General features: G+C 54.6%; 1 protein-coding gene across 1 annotated transcript in view; it reads right to left on the bottom strand.

Moving 5' to 3' along the window:
* Positions 1 to 21,388, bottom strand: part of LOC147118327 (uncharacterized) — a 361,660-nt gene that overhangs the window by 52,836 nt on the left and 287,436 nt on the right. Inside the window, exons 2-3 of the mRNA XM_085984392.1 lie at positions 3,693 to 3,780; positions 1,381 to 1,636 (exon numbers count right to left, since the gene is read on the bottom strand). Of these exons, the coding sequence (XP_085840518.1) occupies positions 1,381 to 1,636; positions 3,693 to 3,780 (344 nt within the window). The remainder of the gene's footprint in view (positions 1 to 1,380; positions 1,637 to 3,692; positions 3,781 to 21,388) is intronic.

Genomic DNA, 21,388 nt, shown 5'->3' with positions numbered 1-21,388 from the left:
GATGGAGGTCTTTAAAATTATGAAGGGGTTCGATAGAGTAGACGTAGAGAAGTGTGGGGGGGAGCCCAGAACTCGGGGGCCATCAATATAAGATAGTCACTAATAAATCCAATGGAGAATTCAGGAGAAACTTCTTTACCCAGAGAGTGCCGAGAATGTGGAACTCGCTGCCACAAACCCCGTGACCTCTCCCACCTAGAAGGACAAGGGCAGCAGGCGCACGGGAACACCTCCACCTCCAAGTTCCCCTCCAAGTCACACACCATCCTGACTTGGAAATATATCGGCCGATCCTTCATCGTCGCTGGGTCAAAATCCTGGAACTCGCTCCCTAACAGCACTGTGGGAGTACCTTCACCACACGGACTGCAGCGGTTCAAGAAGGTGGCTCACCACCACCTCCTCAAGGGGCAACTAGGGATGGGCAATAAATGCTGGCCTGGCCAGCGACGCCCACATCACAGGAATGAATAATACAAAAAAATAAGGGGAAGCTGAGGCGAGTAGCATAGATGCATTTAAGGGGAAGCTGGATAAACACACGAGGGAGAAAGGAATAGGAGGATATCCTGATAAGGTTAGATGAAGAGGGGTGGGAGGAGGCTCGTGTGGAGCATAAAGACTGTCATGGACCAGTTGGGCTGAATGGCCACTTTCTGTGCTGTAACTACTATGCAAATCAGACAAAATTTCACACCGAGTCACATGAGGAGATATTAGGACAGGTGGCCATAGGCTCGGTCAAAGAGTTAAGTTTTAAGGTGTGCCTTAAAAGGAGGAGAGAGAGGCGGAGAGGTTTAGGCAGGGAATTCCAGAGCTTAGGGCCTAGGCAGCTGAAGGCACGGCCGCCAATGGTGGAGCGATTATAATCGGGGAACGCTCAAGAGGCCAGGATTGGAGGAGTGCAGAGATCTCGGGAAGGTTGTAGGGGCTGGAGGAGGTTACAGAGATAGGGAGGGGGGTGGGGGCGGGCGAGGCCATGGTGGGATTTGAACACAAGGATGGGAGAATTTAAAAAATGGAGGCGTTGCCAATGTAGGTCGGGGAGCACAGGGGGTGATGAGGGAATGGGAATTGGTGTGGGTTAGGACCCGGGGCAGCCGAGTTTTGGAGGGCGCAGGTGGGAGGTCGGCCAGGAGAGTGTTGGAATAGTCGGAGTCTAGAGGTCATAAAGGCACGGGCGAGGGCTTCAGCAGCTGAAGAGCTGAGGCGGGGCGGGGCCCTAGATCTACCGGGAGAGGTCAGATCTCTATTGCCTGGTGCCTGTCCCACTGTCACACCCAATTCCCCATCAGAGAGAGAAGAGAGATCTTCATTGACCTCTGTGCTGACCCCAGACCCCAGAGGGGTGGGGGTGAAAGGTCAGTAACGGTACCTTACCGTTGACTCTGTAGGGTGAGTGTGCAATTTGCCGTGCCCTCAGCCTCCGCTTCTGAAGGGTCGTGGCTTCTGTCAGGATCGACCTCGACCGTGATTGTAACCTTCTCCCTGCCCGGGGTCAATCTCGGAATGTCCTTTCGCTCCTCCGCTTGGCCAGATGACCTCTCAGTTGGACTGGCCACTGGCTGAAGACCGCCTTGATACTCATGGTCATCTGGGTCCTGCGGAGACGCCACCCGATCACGGTGCTCTTGCCCTGGAAAGTGTTTATCAAAATCACTCAGAATATAAGAACATACAAGAACACAAGATATAGGAGGCCATTCGGCCCCTTGAGCCTGCTCCGCCATTCAATAATTTCATGGCTGATCTTCGACCTTATCTCCACTTTCCCACCCGATCTCCATATCCCTTGATTCCCCTAGAGTCCAAAAATCTATCGATCTCCGTCTCACATAAGAACATAAGAAATAGGAGCAGGAGTAGGCCAATCGGCCCCTCGAGCCTGCTCTACCATTCAATAAGATCATGGCTGATCTGATCCTAACCTCAAATCTTCTATCACTCCACAATCCCATCGAACCCATGTGATCGCCTGGGAGAGGTGAAAAACCAGATAAAAAACCCAATGGCCAATTTGGGAGAAAAAAATCTGGGAAATTCCTCTCCGACCCATCTAGGCGATCGAAACTCGTCCAGGAGATCACTCTGTCCCTATATTTCCTACAGTACTTACCTTCTGTAAAGGCGATCTCCACCCCAGCCAGGAACAGGAATAAAACCATCTCCTGAAATCTAACACAGAATTAGAACACAAGAAGTAGGAGCAGAACCAGGCTACACGGCCCCTGGACCCACTCCACTACCCACAGGGCCATGACCATTCCGAACCTAGACTCATGTCCAATTTCCTGCCCGCTCCCCGTAACCCTTAATTCCCTTTACTTCTAGGAAACTATCTATTTCTGTTTTAAATTTATTTAATGATGTAGCTTCCACAGCTTTCTGGGGCAGCAAATTCCACAAACCTACCACCCTCTGAGTGAAGAAGTTTCTCCTCATCTCAGTTTTGAAAGAGCAGCCCCTTATTCTAAGATTATGCCCCCTAGTTCTAGTTTCACCCATCATTGGGAACATCCCTCTGGAGAATTTCAAAGAGCCCCAACACTCTGAGCGAAGAAATCTCTCCTCCTCTCAGTCCTAAATTGCCGACCCCTTATCCTGAGACTGTGACCCCCACCCCCCCCCCCCATCAAGTTCAAGACTCTCCAGTCAGGGGAAATACTTGAACATTCTCACTCGTGTACGCTCGTACTTTGACAGCCGTTGACTAAATTGGCTCTTGCTGTGTCGGAAAGGCACCTTCTTTGTTGCTTCCTCCTTTTCCTGGGCACCGCACCTCAGAAAGGATTACAATGTTACTCTGGCGTGGGTGCGGCTTAGGTTTGCTGGGGGGAATACCGGTGGCTAAAAGGGTGAAAGTACAGGGGATAGTTCGCAGAAACTAGGGGGGAGTTTTACCATCCCTGGGGAGGCGGGTATGGAGGCGGGTCTGCTGGGAAAATGGCAGAAACTGGGAGCGAGTACTGAACAGGTAAGTGTGGACAGGTAAGTATGAGCGGCAAGTGTAAAGTGTTAGAAAAAGTTCACTTACCTTTGCTTCTTCCTGCAGGCTTCAATCCTTGGGGATCCGCAGGTGCCTCATCTCAACGGCAGAGACGACAGAATGGCTGCTCCATTCTCAGATGCAGCAGCCATCTGATTTCTGCTCAGGAGAGAGGTCTTGGTGAGCCTTCTGTGCAAGGATTCACCTCAGAACAGAGACTGTCAGTGCTTGACAGCTTCTCAAAGCTGTTAAACGCTGACAATGTATCTGTCAAAAATTTTTGACAGACGAATCGTCATACGCTGACGCCCTCTGTCACCGGCTTTCCCCATAATTGGCCGGCTAAGCCCACAGGGCGGGGTTAACAAAGGTCAATCAAGGGAAAAGAGCATGGGTTGGCCGGACGTCGTTGGGGGCGGGACTGAAACTCGGCAACCATCAGTCCCGCCCCCAATGTGCCCCCATTGATAAAATCCAGCCCTTGGCTTACATAGTATTTGCAGGTCTATTATTGATCGGGGGTAGGATATTGATTGGGTGGGGGGTGGAGGTTATCGATGGCCATGGTGTAGCGTGCTATTAAATCCCTTTAATCCAGGCAATGGCCTTCACTCTTCGACACGTGGACCAATCGGCGGACAGAAGAGGCTTCGCCAAGTTGTCCGCACCCTCCCCTCCGCCCCCCCAGGTGCATGATGGGACTCACCTGTACTCTCCTCCCCCTTATCTTGGAGCTCGGAGCTTGCCTCAGAACCGACTGGTGCGGTCGGGGGTTCAGGGAGATCCAGCCCGTGCTGTCAATGGAAAACATGAAGTCCGTCAATTGGCATGCAGAACATCTCCTCCATCGCACGAGCCAGTCAGAGGCCTTGATCAACTTCTAGCTCTACCTGCCCTGTTCAGTACCATTATCTACCCCGATAACATCCCATTTCTACAGCGCCTTCTCACCACCTCAGGACGTCCCGAAGTGCTTCACAGCCAAAGGAGTACTTTTTTTGAAGTGTCGTCACTGCTGTCATGTAGAAACGCCAATTTGCGCACAGCAAGATCGCACAAACAGCAATGTGATAAATGACCCGATAATCTGTTTTTTTTAGTGATGTTGGATTGAGGGATAAATATTAGCCCCAGGACACTGGGGAGAACTACGCCCCTCTGCTCTTCGTCATCTAATAGTGACCATGGGATCTTTACCATCCCACCAGAAAGGGCACATGGGAGGCTCGGTTTAACGCCTCATCCCGAAAGACGGCACCTCCGACAGTGCAGGGAGGGGAGAGGAGAGGAGAGGGGAGGGGTGGAGTGAGGAGGGGACAGGAGGAGAGATGAGAGGAGAGAAGAGGGGAGGAGGAGAGATGGGGAGAGAGGAGGAGAGGTGGGGAGGGAAGGGGAGGACAGGGGAGGGGAGGTGTGAGGAAGGGACAGGAGGAGAGATGAGAGGAGAGGGGCGGGAAGAGGAGGGGAGGAGGAGAGATGGGGAGGGGAGAGAGGAGGAGAGGAGGGGAGGGAAGTGGAGGAGTGGGAAGGGAGGAGTGGGATGGGGACAGGAGGAGAGAGGAGAGGGGAGGGGAGAGGAGGGGAGGAGGAGAGATGGGGAGGGAGGAGAGGAGGGAAGGGGAGGGGAGGGGAGGAGTGGGATGGGGACAGGAGGAGAGATGAGAGGAGAGGGGTGGGGAAAGGAGGGGAGGAGGAGAGATGGGGAGGGGAGAGAGGAGGCGGGGAGGGGAGGGAGGAGTGGGATGGGGACAGGAGGAGAGAGGAGAGGGGAGGGGAGAGGAGGGGAGGAGGAGAGATGGGGAGGGGAGAGCGGAGGCAAGGAGGGGAGGGAAGGGGAGGAGAGGGGAGGGGAGGAGTGGGATGGGGAGAGGAGGAGAGATGAGAGATGGGGAGGAAGAGAGGAGGGGAGCGAGGAGGCGAGAAGGGGATGAGAGGGGAGAGGAGGAGGAGGTGGAGAGGAAAGTGTAATATATGTGGGTGGAACAAATGAAGGACAGAGACAGCATGAGTTACTCGTCCATGTGCTTGCTTTACTAGGCCAGAGTGAACTGAGCATGCTCATACTGAACCATGTGACAAACTATGTGTGACAAACCATGGGGAGAGGAGGGGAGGAGAGGAGGTGAAGTGAGGGGAGTGTCGTGCAGAGGGAAGAGGAGAGGAGGAGGAGGAGGAGAGGAGGAGGAGGAGGAGGAGGAGGAGATGAGGAGGAGGAGGAGGAGGGGAGGAGGAGGAGGGGAGGAGGAGGAGGAGACGAGGAGGAGGAGGAGGAGGAGGATGAGGGGAGGAGGAGGAGGAGGGAGGAGGAGGGGAGGAGGAAGAGGAGGAGGAGGAGGAGGAGGATAGGAGGAGGAGGGAGAGGAGGAGGAGGAGGAGGAGGAGATGAGGAGGAGGAGGAGAGGAGGAGGAGGAGGAGGAGAGGAGGAGGGGAGTAGGAGGAGGAGGAGAGGAGGAGGAGGAGGAGGAGAGGAGGAGGAGGAGGAGAGGAGGGGAGGAGGAGGAGGAGGAGATGAGGAGGAGAGGAGGAGGAGATGAGGAGGAGGAGGAGGAGATGAGGAGGAGATGAGGAGGAGAGGAGGGGAGGAGGAGGAGGAGGAGATGAGGAGGAGAGGAGGAGGAGATGAGGAGGAGGAGGAGGAGATGAGGAGGAGATGAGGAGGAGAGGAGGAGGAGGAGGAGGAGAGGAGGAGGAGGAGGAGAGGAGGGGAGGAGGAGGAGGAGGAGAGGAGGGGAGGAGGAGGAGGAGATGAGGAGAGGAGGAGGAGACGAGGAGGAGGAGGAGGAGATGAGGAGGAGGAGGAGGAGAGGAGGAGGAGATGAGGAGGAGGAGGAGACGAGGAGGAGGAGGAGAGGAGAGGAGGAGAGGAGGAGCAGGAGAGGAGGGGAGGAGGAGGAGGAGGAGGAGGAGAGGAGGAGGAGGAGGAGAGGAGGGGAGGAGGAGGAGGAGGAGAGGAGGGGAGGAGGAGGAGGAGATGAGGAGAGGAGGAGGAGACGAGGAGGAGGAGGAGGAGATGAGGAGGAGGAGGAGGAGAGGAGGAGGAGATGAGGAGGAGAGGAGGAGGAGGAGACGAGGAGGAGGAGGAGAGGAGAGGAGGAGAGGAGGAGCAGGAGAGGAGGGGAGGAGGAGGAGGAGGAGGAGGAGGAGGAGAGGAGGAGGAGGAGGAGGAGGAGAGGAGGAGGAGGAGATGAGGAGGAGGAGGAGACGAGGAGGAGGAGGAGGAGGAGGAGGGGAGGAGGAGGAGGGGAGGAGGAGGAGGAGGAGGAGGATAAAGGTGATGAAACTACAGCCGATCAGCTTCCCTAACACAGCCGATCAGCTTAGCCCCCTTTCCCAGTGAGTGTCCCCTCCTCCATCGCTCACACACTTACACACACATAGAAACATAGAAACATAGAAGATAGGAGCAGGAGCGGGCCATTCGGCCCCTCGAGCCTGCTCTGCCATTCAATGCGATCATGGCTGATCATCCAAATTCAGTACCCTGTCCCTGCTTTCTCCCCATACCCCTTGATCCCTTTAGCCTTAAGAAATATATCCAACTCCTTCTTGAATATATTTAATGTATTGGCCTCTACTGCCTTCTGTGGTAGAGAATTCCACAGGTTCACCACTCTCTGGGTGAAGAAATTCCTCCTCATTTCTGTCCTAAATGGCCTACCCCTTATCCTTAGACTGTGACCCCTGGTTCTGGACTCCCCTGCCATCGGGAACATCCTTCCTGCATCTAGTCTGTCTAGTCCTGTCAGAATTTTATAAGTTTCAATGAGATCCCCTCTCATTCTTCTAAACTCCAGCGAGTACAAGCCCAATCGTCCCAATCTCTCCTCATACGTCATTCCTGCCATCCCAGGTATTAGTCTGGTGAATCTTCGCTGCACTCCCTCCATGGCAAGAACATCCTTCCTCAGATAAGGCGGCCAAAACTGCACACAATACTCAAGGTGTGGTCTCACCAAGGCCCTGTACAACTGCAGCAAGACATCCTTGTTCCTTTACTCGAACCCTCTCGCTACGAAGGCCAACATACTATTTGTCTTCTTAACCGCCTGCTGCACCTGCATGCTTACCTTCAGTGACTGGTGCACAAGGACACCCAGGTCTCATTGCACTTCCCCTTTTCCCAATCTATTGCCATTCAGATAATAATCTGCCTTCCTGTTTTTGTCACCAAAGTGGATAACCTCACATTTATCCACGTTATATTGCATCTGCCATGCTTCTGCCCAATCACCCAACCTGTCCAAATCATCGTGGAGTTTCTCGGCATCCTCCTCACAGCACACATGCCCACCCAGCTTTGTGTCGTCTGCAAATTTGGAGATATTACATCTAGTTCCCTTGTCTAGATCATTAATATATATTGTGAATAGCTGGGGTCCAAGGACCGATCCCTGCGGTACCCCACTAGTCACTGCCTGCCATTCAGAAAAAGACCCGTTTATTCCAACTCTTTGCTTTCTGTCTGCCAACCAGTTCTCTATCCAAGTCAATACCTGGCCCCCAATCCCATGTGCCTTAACTTTACACGCTTATCTCTTATGCGGGACCTTATCGAAAGCCTTCTGAAAGTCCAAATACACCATATCCACTGGTTCTCCCTTATCTATTTTACTAGTTACATCCTCAAAAAATTCCAGTAGATTAGTCAAGCACGATTTACCTTTTGTAAATCCATGTTGACTTTGTCCGATCCTGTCACTGTTTTCCAAGTGCTCTGCTATTACATCTTTTATAATGGACTCTAGCATTTTCCCCACTACTGATGTCAGGCTTACCGGTCTGTAATTCCCCGTTTTCTCTCTACCACCTTTTTTGAATAGTGGGGTAACATTAGCTACCCTCCAATCCATGGGTACTGTTCCAGATTCTATCGAATCAGTCTCACACTACAGTCTCACACTCACCCTCCTGTCTGTTCACACTCCCTGTGAGAGTCCCCTCCCACTCACTGATATCAACAAACGGCAAAGGCTATGGGCCCCGACAACATCCCGGCTACCGTGCTGAAGACTTGTGCTCCAGAACTAGCCACGCCTCTAGCCAAGCTGTTCCAGTACAGCTACAACACTGGCATCTATCTGACAATGTGGAAAACTGCCCAGGTATGTCCTGCCCACAAAAAGCAGGACAAATCCAATTCGGCCAATTCGGCCAATTGCCGCCCCATCAGTCTACTCTCAATCATCAGCAAAGTGATGGAAGGTGTCATCAACAGTGCTATCAAGCGGCACTTACTCACCAATAACCTGCTCACTGATGCCCAGCTTGGGTTCCACCAGGACCACTCGGCTCCAGACCTCATTGCAGCCTTGGTCCAAACATGGACAAAAGAGCTGAATTCCAGAGGTGAGGTGAGAGTGACTGCCCTTGACATCAAGGCAGCATTTGACTGAGTGTGGCATCAAGGAGCCCTAGTAAAACTGAAGTCAATGGGCATCGGGGGGAAAACTCTCCACTGGCTGGAGTCATACCTAGCACAAAGGAGGATAGTTGTGGTTGTTGGAGGCCAATCATCTCAGCCCCAGGACATCACTGCAGGAGTTCCTCAGGGCAGTGTCCTAGGCCCAAGCATCTTCAGCTGCTTCATCAATGACCTTCCCTCCATCATAAGGGTCAGAAGTGGGGATGTTTGCTGATGATTGCATTGTGTTCAGTTCTATTCGCAACTTCCACGATAATGAAGCAGTCCATGCCCGCATGCAGCAAGACCTGGATGACATTCAGGCTTGGGCTGGTAATTGGCAGGTAACATTCGCGGCACAGAAGTGCCAGGCAATGACTATCTCCAACAAGCGAGAGTCTAACCACCGGCCCTTGACATTCAACGGCATTACCATCGCCGAATCCCTCACCATCAACATCCTGGGGGGTCACCATTGACCAGAAACTTAACTGGACCAACCATATAAATACTGTGGCTACAAGAGCAGGTCAGAGGCTGGGTATTCTGCGGCGAGTGTCTCACCTCCTGACTCCCCAAAGCCTTTCCACCATCTACAAGGCACAAGTCAGGAGTGTGATGGGATATTCTCCACTTGCCTGGGTGAGCGCAGCTGCAACAACAGTCAAGAAGCTCGACACCATCCAGGACAAAGCAGCCCGCTTGATTGGCACCCCATCCACCACCTTAAACATTCACTCCCTCCACCACTGGCGTACTGTGGCTGCAGTGTGTACCATCTACAAGATGCACTGCAGCAACTCGCCAAGGCTTCTTCGGCAGCACCTCCCAAATCCGCGACCTTTACCTTTGGTCACCTGTCCTAATATCTCCTAATGTGGCTCGGTGTCAAATTTTGTGCCTGATTTACGCTCCTGTGAAGCGCCTTGGGACATTTTACTATGTTAAAGGTGCTATATTGGTATAAGTTTTTGTTGTGGGACTGTAGTGTGTGTGTGTGAGTGAGGGGGGAGGAGGCTCGTGCTGGGAGTGTGAGCAAATATGAGGGCGAGTGTGAGACTAGTGTGTGTGAGTGAGCGGAGAGGGACTCTCACTGGGAGTGTGAGCAGATATGAGGGCGAGTGTGAGACGAGTGTGCGTGTGAGTGAACGGAGAGGGACTCTCACTGGGAGTGTGAGCAGATATGAGGGTGAGTGTGAGACTAGTGTGTGTGTGTGTGTGAGCGGGGAGGGACTCTCACTGGGAGTGTGAGCAGATATGAGGGCAAGTGTGAGAGTAGTGAGTGTGTGTGAGTGAGCGGAGAGGGACTCTCACTGGGAGTGTGAGCAGATATGAGGGCGAGTGTGAGACTAGTGAGTGTGTGAGTGTGAGCGGAGGGGGACTCTCACTGGGAGTGTGAGCAGACATGAGGGCAAGTGGGAGACTAGTATGTGTGTGTGAGTGAGCGGAGAGGGACTCTCACTGGGAGTGTGAGCAGATATGAGGGCGAGTGTGAGACTAGTGTGTGTGTGTGTGTGAGCGGGGAGGGACTCTCACTGGGAGTGTGAGCAGATATGAGGGCGAGTGTGAGACTAGTGAGTGAGTGTGTGAGCGGAGAGGGACTCTCACTGGGAGTGTGAGCAGAAATGAGGGCAAGTGTGAGACTAGTGAGTGTGTGTGTGAGCGGAGAGGGACTCTCACTGGGAGTGTGAGCAGATATGAGGGCGAGTGTGAGACGAGTGAGTGTGTGTGTGAGCGGAGAGGGACTCTCACTGGGAGTGTGAGCAGACATGAGGGCGAGTGTGAGAATAGTGTGTGTGAGCGGAGAGGGACTCTCACTGGGAGTGTGAGCAGATATGAGGGCATGTGTGAGACGAGTGAGTGTGTGTGTGTGAGCGGAGAGGGACTCTCACAGGGAGTGTGAGCAGATATGAGGGCGAGTGTGAGACTAGTGTGTGTGTGTGAGCAGAGAGGGACTCTCACTGGGAGTGTGAGCAGACATGAGGGCGAGTGTGAGACTAGTGAGTGCGTGTGTGTGAGCGGAGAGGGGCTCTCACTGGGAGTGTGAGCAGATATGAGGGCGAGTGTGAGACTAGTGTGTGTGTGTGTGAGCGGAGAGGGACTCTCACTGGGAGTGTGAGCAGACATGAGGGCGAGTGTGAGACTAGTGAGTGTGTGTGTGTGAGCGGGGAGGGACTCTCACTGGGAGTGTGAGCAGATATGAGGGCGAGTGTGAGACTAGTGTGTGTGTGTGAGTGAGCGGAGAGGGACTCTCACTGGGAGTGTGAGCAGACATGAGGGCGAGTGTGAGACTAGTGAGTGCGTGTGAGTGAGCGGAGAGGGACTCTCACTGGGAGTGTGAGCAGATATGAGGGCGAGTGTGAGACTAGTGTGTGTGTGTGAGTGTGAGCGGAGGGTGACTCTCACTGGGAGTGTGAGCAGATATGAGGGCGAGTGTGAGACTAGTGAGTGTGTGTGTGTGAGCGGAGAGGGACTCTCACTGGGAGTGTGAGCAGATATGAGGGCGAGTGTGAGACGAGTGTGTGTGTGTGTGAGCGGGGAGGGACTCTCACTGGGAGTGTGAGCAGATATGAGGTCAAGTGTGAGACTAGTGAGTGTGTGTGTGAGCGGAGAGGGACTCTCACTGGGAGTGTGAGCAGATATGAGGGCGAGTGTGAGACTAGAGAGTGTGTGTGTGTGTGAGCGGAGAGGGACTCTCACTGGGAGTGTGAGCAGACATGAGGACGAGTGTGAGACTAGTGAGTGTGTGTGTGTGAGCGGGGAGGGACTCTCACTGGGAGTGTGAGCAGATATGAGGGCGAGTGTGAGACTAGTGTGTGTGTGTGTGTGAGCGGGGAGGGACTCTCAATGGGAGTGTGAGCAGATATGAGGGCGAGTGTGAGACTAGTGTGTGTGAGTGAGCGGAGAGGGACTCTCACTGGGAGTGTGAGCAGATATGAGGGGGAGTGTGAGACAGGTGTGCGTGTGAGTGAACGGAGAGGGACTCTCACTGGGAGTGTGAGCAGATATGAGGGCAAGTGTGAGAGTAGTGAGTGTGTGTGAGTGAGCGGAGAGGGTCTCTCACTGGGAGTGTGAGCAGATATGAGGGCGAGTGTGAGACTAGTGAGTGTGTGAGTGTGAGCGGAGGGGGACTCTCACTGGGAGTGTGAGCAGACATGAGGGCAAGTGTGAGACTAGTGAGTGTGTGTGAGTGAGCGGAGAGGGACTCTCACTGGGAGTGTGAGCAGACATGAGGGCGAGTGTGAGACTAGTGTGTGTGAGTGAGCGGAGAGGGACTCTCAGTGGGAGTGTGAGCAGACATGAGGGCAAGTGTGAGACTAGTGTGTGTGTGTGTGTGTGAGCGGAGAGGGACTCTCACTGGGAGTGTGAGCAGATATGAGGGCGAGTGTGAGACTAGTGAGTGTGTGTGTGTGTGAGCGGAGAGGGACTCTCACTGGGAATGTGAGCAGATATGAGGGCGAGTGTGAGACTAGTGAGTGTGTGTGTGTGTGAGCGGAGAGGGACTCACTGGGAGTGTGAGCAGACATGAGGGCGAGTGTGAGAATAGTGTGTGTGTGTGTGTGAGCGGAGAGGGACTCTCACTGGGAGTGTGAGCAGATATGAGGGCGAGTGTGAGACTGGTGTGCGTGTGTGAGTGAGCGGAGAGGGACTCTCACTGGGAGTGTGAGCAGATATGAGGGCGAGTGTGAGACTAGTGTGTGTGTGTGTGTGAGCGGAGGGGGACTCTCACTGGGAGTGTGAGCAGATATGAGGGCGAGTGTGAGACTAGTGAGTGTGTGTGTGTGTGAGCGGAGAGGGACTCTCACTGGGAGTGTGAGCAGACATGAGGGCGAGTGTGAGAATAGTGTGTGTGTGTGTGTGAGCGGAGAGGGACTCTCACTGGGAGTGTGAGCAGATATGAGGGCGAGTGTGAGACTAGTGTGTGTGTCTGAGTGAGCGGAGAGGGACTCTCACTGGGAGTGTGAGCAGACATGAGGGCGAGTGTGAGACTAGTGTGTGTGTGTGTGTGAGCGGGGAGGGACTCTCACTGGGAGTGTGAGCAGATATGTGGGCGAGTGTGAGACTAGTGTGTGTGTGTGTGTGAGCGGAGAGGGACTCTCACTGGGAGTGTGAGCAGACAAGAGGGCGAGTGTGAGACGAGTGTGTGTGTGTGAGTGAGCGGAGAGGGACTCTCACTGGGAGTGTGAGCAGATATGAGGGCGAGTGTGAGACGTGTGTGTGTGTGAGTGAGCGGAGAGCGACTCTCACTGGGAGTGTGAGCAGACATGAGGGCGAGTGTGAGACTAGTGAGTGTGTGTGAGTGAGCGGAGAGGGACTCTCACTGGGAGTGTGAGCAGATATGAGGGCGAGTGTGAGACTAGTGAGTGTGTGTGTGAGCGGAGAGGGACTCTCACTGGGAGTGTGAGCAGATATGAGGGCGAGTGTGAGACTAGAGCGTGTGTGTGTGTGTGAGCGGAGAGGGACTCTCACTGGGAGTGTGAGCAGACATGAGGGCGAGTGTGAGACTAGTGAGTGTGTGTGTGTGTGAGCGGGGAGGGACTCTCACTGGGAGTGTGAGCAGATATGAGGGCGAGTGTGAGACAAGTGTGTGTGTGTGTGTGAGCGGGGAGGGACTCTCACTGGGAGTGTGAGCAGATATGAGGGCGAGTGTGAGACTAGTGTGTGTGTGTGTGTGAGCGGAGAGGGACTCTCACTGGGAGTGTGAGCAGATATGAGGGCGAGTGTGAGACTAGTGAGTGCGTGTGTGTGAGTGAGCGGGGAGGGACTCTCACTGGGAGTGTGAGCAGATATGAGGGCGAGTGTGAGACTAGTGTGTGTGTGAGTGAGCGGAGAGGGACTCTCACTGGGAGTGTGAGTAAATATGAGGGCGAGTGTGAGACTAGTGAGTGTGTGTGAGTGAGCGGAGAGGGACTCTCACTGGGAGTGTGAGCAGATATGAGGGCGAGTGTGAGACTAGTGAGTGTGTGTGAGCGGAGAGGGACTCTCGCTGGGAGTGTGAGCAGATATGAGGGCGAGTTTGAGACTAGTGTGTGTGTGTGAGCGGAGAGGGACTCTCACTGGGAGTGTGAGCAGATATGAGGGCGAGTGTGAGACGTGTGTGTGTGTGTCTGTGAGCGGAGAGGGACTCTCACTGGGAGTGTGAGCAGATATGAGGGCAAGTGTGAGACTAGTGTGTGTGTGTGTGTGAGCGGAGAGGGACTCTCACTGGGAGTGTGAGCAGATATGAGGGCGAGTGTGAGACTAGTGTGTGTGTGTGAGTGAGCGGGGAGGGACTCTCACTGGGAGTGTGAGCAGATATGAGGGCGAGTGTGAGACTAGTGTGTGTGTGTGAGTGAGCGGAGGGGGACTCTCACTGGGAGTGTGAGCAGATATGAGGGCGAGTGTGAGACTAGTGTGTGTGTGTGAGTGAGCGGAGAGGGACTCTCACTGGGAGTGTGAGCAGATATGAGGGCGAGTGTGAGACTGGTGTGTGCGTGTGAGTGAGCGGAGAGGGACTCTCACTGGGAGTGTGAGCAGACATGAGGGCGAGTGTGAGACTAGTGAGTCTGTGTGAGTGAGCGGACAGGGACTCTCACTGGGAGTGTGAGCAAATATGAGGGCGAGTGTGAGACTAGTGAGTGTGTGTGTGTGAGCGGAGAGGGACTCTCACTCGGAGTGTGAGCAGATATGAGGGCGAGTGTGAGACTAGTGAGTGAGTGTGAGTGAGCGGACAGGGACTCTCACTGGGAGTGTGAGCAAATATGATGGCGAGTGTGAGACTAGTGAGTGTGTGTTTGTGAGCGGAGAGGGACTCTCACTGGGTGTGTGAGCAGATATGAGGGTGACTGTGAGACTAGAGAGTGTGTGTGTGTGTGAGTGAGAAAGAGAGGGACTCTCACTGGGAGTGTGAGCAGATATGAGGGCGAGTGTGAGACTAGTGTGTGTGTGTGTGAGTGAGCGGAGAGGGACTCTCACTGGGAGTGTGAGCAGATATGAGGGCGAGTGTGAGACTAGTGTGCGTGTGTGTGTGAGCGGAGAGGGACTCTCACTGGGAGTGTGAGCAGACATGAGGGCAAGTGTGAGACTAGTGTGTGTGTGTGAGTGAGCGGAGAGGGACTCTCACTGGGAGTGTGAGCAGATATGAGGGCGAGTGTGAGACGTGTGTGTGATCGGAGAGGGACTCTCACTGGGAGTGTGAGCAGATATGAGGGCGAGTGTGAGACTAGTGTGTGTGAGTGAGCGGGGAGGGCCTCTCACTGGGAGTGTGAGCAGATATGAGGGCGAGTGTGAGACTAGAGTGTGTGTGTGTGCGAGCGGAGAGGGACTCTCACTGGGAGTGTGAGCAGATATGAGGGCGAGTGTGAGACTAGTGAGTGTGTGTGAGTGAGCGGAGAGGGACTCTCACTGGGAGTGTGAGCAGACATGAGGGCGAGTGTGAGACTAGTGTGTGTGTGTGTGAGCGGAGAGGGACTCTCACTGGGAGTGTGAGCAGATATGAGGGCGAGTGTGACACGTGTGTGTGTGTGTGTGTGAGCGGAGAGGGACTCTCACTGGGAGTGTGAGCAGATATGAGGGTGAGTGTGAGACGTGTGTGTGTGTGTGATTGAGCAGAGAGGGACTCTCACTGGGAGTGTGAGCAGATATGAGGGCGAGTGTGAGACGTGTGTGTGTGTGTGTGTGTGAGCGGAGAGGGACTCTCACTGGGAGTGTGAGCAGACATGAGGGCGAGTGTGAGACTAGTGAGTGTGTGAGTGTGAGCGGAGAGGGACTCTCACTGGGAGTGTGAGCAGACATGAGGGCGAGTGTGAGACGTGTGTGTGTGTGTGTGTGAGCGGAGAGGGACTCTCACTGGGAGTGTGAGCAGATATGAGGGCGAGTGTGAGACTAGTGAGTGTGTGTGAGTGAGCGGAGAGGGACTCTCACTGGGAGTGTGAGCAGATATGAGGGCGAGTGTTAGAATAGTGAGTGTGTGTGAGTGAGCGGAGAGGGACTCTCACTGGGAGTGTGAGCAGATATAAGGGCGAGTGTGAGACTAGTGTGTGTGTGTGTGAGCGGAGAGGGACTCTCACTGGGAGTGTGAGCAGATATGAGGGCAAGTGTGAGACTAGTGTGTGTGTGTGTGTGAGCAGAGAGTGACTCTCACTGGGAGTGTGAGCAGATATGAGGGCGAGTGTGAGACTTGTGTGTGTGTGAGTGAGCGGGGAGGGACTCTCACTGGGAGTGTGAGCAGACATGAGGGCGAGTGTGAGACGAGTGAGTGTGTGTGTGTGAGCGGAGAGGGACTCTCACTGGGAGTGTGAGCAGATATGAGGGCGAGTGTGAGAATAGTGAGTGTGTGTGAGTGAGCGGAGAGGGACTCTCACTGGGAGTGTGAGCAGACATGAGGGCGAGTGTGAGACTAGTGTGTGCATGTGTGTGTGAGCCGAGAGGGACTCTCACTGGGAGTGTGAGCAGATATGAGGGCGAGTGTGAGACTAGTGTGCGTGCGTGTGTGAGTGAGCGGAGAGGGACTCTCACTGGGAGTGTGAGCAGATATGAGGGCGAGTGTGAGACTAGTGTGTGTGTGAGTGAGCAGGGAGGGACTCTCACTGGGAGTGTGAGCAGATATGAGGGCGAGTGTGAGACTAGTGTGTGTGTGAGTGAGCGGGGAGGGCCTCTCACTGGGAGTGTGAGCAGATATGAGGGCGAGTGTGAGACTAGTGTGTGTGTGAGTGAGTGGGGAGGGACTCTCACTGGGAGTGTGAGCAGATATGAGGGCGAGTGTGAGACTAGTGTGTGTGCGTGTGTGAGTGAGCAGAGAGGGACTCTCACTGGGAGTGTGAGCAGATATGAGGGCGAGTGTGAGACTAGTGTGTGTGTGAGTGAGCGGGGAGGGACTCTCACTGGGAGTGTGAGCAGATATGAGGGCGCGTGTGAGACTAGTGTGTGTGTGAGTGAGCGGGGAGGGCCTCTCACTGGGAGTGTGAGCAGATATGAGGGCGAGTGTGAGACTAGTGTGTGTGTGAGTGAGTGGAGAGGGACTCTCACTGGGAGTGTGAGCAGATATGAGGGCGAGTGTGAGACTAGTGAGTGCGTGTGAGTGAGCGGAGAGGAACTCTCACTGGGAGTGTTAGCAGACATGAGGGCGAGTGTGAGACTAGTGTGTGTGTGTGAGTGGAGAGGGAATCTCACTGGGAGTGTGAGCAGATATGAGGGTGAGTGTGAGACTAGTGTGTGTGCGTGTGTGTGAGCGGAGAGGGAGTCTCACTGGGAGTGTGAGCAGATATGAGGGCGAGTGTGAGACTAGTGTGTGTGTGTGAGTGGAGAGGGACTTGCACTGGGAGTTTGAGCAGATATGAGGGCGAGTGTGAGACTAGTGTGTGTGTGAGTGAGCGGGGAGGGACTCTCACTGGGAGTGTGAGCAGATATGAGGGCGCGTGTGAGACTAGTGTGTGTGTGAGTGAGCGGGGAGGGCCTCTCACTGGGAGTGTGAGCAGATATGAGGGCGAGTGTGAGACTAGTGTGTGTGTGAGTGAGTGGAGAGGGACTCTCACTGGGAGTGTGAGCAGATATGAGGGCGAGTGTGAGACTAGTGTGTGTGCGTGTGTGAGTGAGCAGAGAGGGACTCTCACTGGGAGTGTGAGCAGATATGAGGGCGAGTGTGAGACTAGTGCGTGTGTGTGAGTGAGCGGAGAGGGACTCTCACTGGGAGTGTGAGCAGATATGAGGGCGAGTGTGAGACTAGTGAGTGCATGTGTGAGCGGAGGGTGACTGTCACTGGGAGTGTGAGCAGATATGAGGGCGAGTGTGAGGCTAGTGTGTGTGTGTGTGAGTGGAGAGGGACTCTCACTGGGAGTGTGAGCAGATATGAGGGCGAGTGTGAGACTAGTGTGTGCATGTGAGTGAGCGGAGAGGGACTCTCACTGGGAGTGTGAGCAGATATGAGGGCGAGTGTGAGACTAGTGAGTGCGTGTGAGTGAGCGGAGAGGGACTCTCACTGGGAGTGTGAGCAGATATGAGGGCGAGTGTGAGACTAGTGAGTGCGTGTGAGTGAGCGGAGAGGAACTCTCACTGGGAGTGTTAGCAGACATGAGGGCGAGTGTGAGACTAGTGTGTGTGTGTGAGTGGAGAGGGAATCTCACTGGGAGTGTGAGCAGATATGAGGGTGAGTGTGAGACTAGTGTGTGTGCGTGTGTGTGAGCGGAGAGGGAGTCTCACTGGGAGTGTGAGCAGATATGAGGGCGAGTGTGAGACTAGTGTGTGTGTGTGAGTGGAGAGGGACTTGCACTGGGAGTTTGAGCAGATATGAGGGCGAGTGTGAGACTAGTGAGTGTGTGTGAGTGAGCGGAGAGGGACTCTCACTGGGAGTGTGAGCAGATATGAGGGCGAGTGTGAGACTAGTGTGTGTGAGTGAGTGAGCGGAGAGGGACTCTCACTGGGAGTGTGAGCAGATATCAGGGCGAGTGTGAGACTAGTGTGTGTGTGAGCGGAGAGGGACACTCACTGGGAGTGTGAGCAGATATGAGGGCGAGTGTGAGAATAGTGAGTGTGTGTGTGTGAGCGGAGAGGGACACTCACTGGGAGTGTGAGCAGATATGAGGGCGAGTGTGAGACTAGTGTGTGTGTGTGAGCCGAGAGGGTCTCTCACTTGGAGTGTGAGCAGATATGAGGGCGAGTGTGAGACTTGTGTGTATGTGTGAGCGGAGAGGGACTCTCACTGGGAGTGTGAGCAGACATGAGTACGAGTGTGAGACTAGTGAGTGCGTGTGTGTGAGCGGAGAGGGACTCTCACTGGGAGTGTGAGCAGTCATGAGGGCGAGTGTGAGACTAGTGAGTGTGTGAGTGAGTGGAGAGGGACTCTCACTGGGAGTGTGTGCAGATATAAGGGCGAGTATGAGATAGTGAGTGCATGTGTGTGAGCGGAGAGGGACTCTCACTGGGAGTGTGAGCAGATATGAGGGCGAGTGTGAGACTAGTGAGTGTGTGTGAGCGGAGAGGGACTCTCGCTGGGAGTGTGAGCAGATATGAGGGCGAGTTTGAGACTAGTGTGTGTGTGTGAGCGGAGAGGGACTCTCACTGGGAGTGTGAGCAGATATGAGGGCGAGTGTGAGACGTGTGTGTGTGTGTCTGTGAGCGGAGAGGGACTCTCACTGGGAGTGTGAGCAGATATGAGGGCAAGTGTGAGACTAGTGTGTGTGTGTGTGTGAGCGGAGAGGGACTCTCACTGGGAGTGTGAGCAGATATGAGGGCGAGTGTGAGACTAGTGTGTGTGTGTGAGTGAGCGGGGAGGGACTCTCACTGGGAGTGTGAGCAGATATGAGGGCGAGTGTGAGACTAGTGTGTGTGTGTGAGTGAGCGGAGGGGGACTCTCACTGGGAGTGTGAGCAGATATGAGGGCGAGTGTGAGACTAGTGTGTGTGTGTGAGTGAGCGGAGAGGGACTCTCACTGGGAGTGTGAGCAGATATGAGGGCGAGTGTGAGACTGGTGTGTGCGTGTGAGTGAGCGGAGAGGGACTCTCACTGGGAGTGTGAGCAGACATGAGGGCGAGTGTGAGACTAGTGAGTCTGTGTGAGTGAGCGGACAGGGACTCTCACTGGGAGTGTGAGCAAATATGAGGGCGAGTGTGAGACTAGTGAGTGTGTGTGTGTGAGCGGAGAGGGACTCTCACTCGGAGTGTGAGCAGATATGAGGGCGAGTGTGAGACTAGTGAGTGAGTGTGAGTGAGCGGACAGGGACTCTCACTGGGAGTGTGAGCAAATATGATGGCGAGTGTGAGACTAGTGAGTGTGTGTTTGTGAGCGGAGAGGGACTCTCACTGGGTGTGTGAGCAGATATGAGGGTGACTGTGAGACTAGAGAGTGTGTGTGTGTGTGAGTGAGAAAGAGAGGGACTCTCACTGGGAGTGTGAGCAGATATGAGGGCGAGTGTGAGACTAGTGTGTGTGTGTGTGAGTGAGCGGAGAGGGACTCTCACTGGGAGTGTGAGCAGATATGAGGGCGAGTGTGAGACTAGTGTGCGTGTGTGTGTGAGCGGAGAGGGACTCTCACTGGGAGTGTGAGCAGACATGAGGGCAAGTGTGAGACTAGTGTGTGTGTGTGAGTGAGCGGAGAGGGACTCTCACTGGGAGTGTGAGCAGATATGAGGGCGAGTGTGAGACGTGTGTGTGATCGGAGAGGGTCTCTCACTGGGAGTGTGAGCAGATATGAGGGCGAGTGTGAGACTAGTGTGTGTGAGTGAGCGGGGAGGGCCTCTCACTGGGAGTGTGAGCAGATATGAGGGCGAGTGTGAGACTAGAGTGTGTGTGTGTGCGAGCGGAGAGGGACTCTCACTGGGAGTGTGAGCAGATATGAGGGCGAGTGTGAGACTAGTGAGTGTGTGTGAGTGAGCGGAGAGGGACTCTCACTGGGAGTGTGAGCAGACATGAGGGCGAGTGTGAGACTAGTGTGTGTGTGTGTGAGCGGAGAGGGACTCTCACTGGGAGTGTGAGCAGATATGAGGGCGAGTGTGACACGTGTGTGTGTGTGTGTGTGAGCGGAGAGGGACTCTCACTGGGAGTGTGAGCAGATATGAGGGTGAGTGTGAGACGTGTGTGTGTGTGTGATTGAGCAGAGAGGGACTCTCACTGGGAGTGTGAGCAGATATGAGGGCGAGTGTGAGACGTGTGTGTGTGTGTGTGTGTGAGCGGAGAGGGACTCTCACTGGGAGTGTGAGCAGACATGAGGGCGAGTGTGAGACTAGTGAGTGTGTGAGTGTGAGCGGAGAGGGACTCTCACTGGGAGTGTGAGCAGACATGAGGGCGAGTGTGAGACGTGTGTGTGTGTGTGTGTGAGCGGAGAGGGACTCTCACTGGGAGTGTGAGCAGATATGAGGGCGAGTGTGAGACTAGTGAGTGTGTGTGAGTGAGCGGAGAGGGACTCTCACTGGGAGTGTGAGCAGATATGAGGGCGAGTGTTAGAATAGTGAGTGTGTGTGAGTGAGCGGAGAGGGACTCTCACTGGGAGTGTGAGCAGATATAAGGGCGAGTGTGAGACTAGTGTGTGTGTGTGTGAGCGGAGAGGGACTCTCACTGGGAGTGTGAGCAGATATGAGGGCAAGTGTGAGACTAGTGTGTGTGTGTGTGTGAGCAGAGAGTGACTCTCACTGGGAGTGTGAGCAGATATGAGGGCGAGTGTGAGACTTGTGTGTGTGTGAGTGAGCGGGGAGGGACTCTCACTGGGAGTGTGAGCAGACATGAGGGCGAGTGTGAGACGAGTGAGTGTGTGTGTGTGAGCGGAGAGGGACTCTCACTGGGAGTGTGAGCAGATATGAGGGCGAGTGTGAGAATAGTGAGTGTGTGTGAGTGAGCGGAGAGGGACTCTCACTGGGAGTGTGAGCAGACATGAGGGCGAGTGTGAGACTAGTGTGTGCATGTGTGTGTGAGCCGAGAGGGACTCTCACTGGGAGTGTGAGCAGATATGAGGGCGAGTGTGAGACTAGTGTGCGTGCGTGTGTGAGTGAGCGGAGAGGGACTCTCACTGGGAGTGTGAGCAGATATGAGGGCGAGTGTGAGACTAGTGTGTGTGTGAGTGAGCAGGGAGGGACTCTCACTGGGAGTGTGAGCAGATATGAGGGCGAGTGTGAGACTAGTGTGTGTGTGAGTGAGCGGGGAGGGCCTCTCACTGGGAGTGTGAGCAGATATGAGGGCGAGTGTGAGACTAGTGTGTGTGTGAGTGAGTGGGGAGGGACTCTCACTGGGAGTGTGAGCAGATATGAGGGCGAGTGTGAGACTAGTGTGTGTGCGTGTGTGAGTGAGCAGAGAGGGACTCTCACTGGGAGTGTGAGCAGATATGAGGGCGAGTGTGAGACTAGTGTGTGTGTGAGTGAGCGGGGAGGGACTCTCACTGGGAGTGTGAGCAGATATGAGGGCGCGTGTGAGACTAGTGTGTGTGTGAGTGAGCGGGGAGGGCCTCTCACTGGGAGTGTGAGCAGATATGAGGGCGAGTGTGAGACTAGTGTGTGTGTGAGTGAGTGGAGAGGGACTCTCACTGGGAGTGTGAGCAG

The sequence above is a fragment of the Somniosus microcephalus genome, chromosome 4 (genome assembly GCF_052327205.1).
Source record: "Somniosus microcephalus isolate GS21.2 chromosome 4, FLI_Smic_1.0, whole genome shotgun sequence".
In the NCBI taxonomy this organism is placed as follows: Eukaryota; Metazoa; Chordata; class Chondrichthyes; order Squaliformes; family Somniosidae; genus Somniosus; species Somniosus microcephalus.
This window is presented reverse-complemented; position numbering and strand designations above follow the sequence as displayed.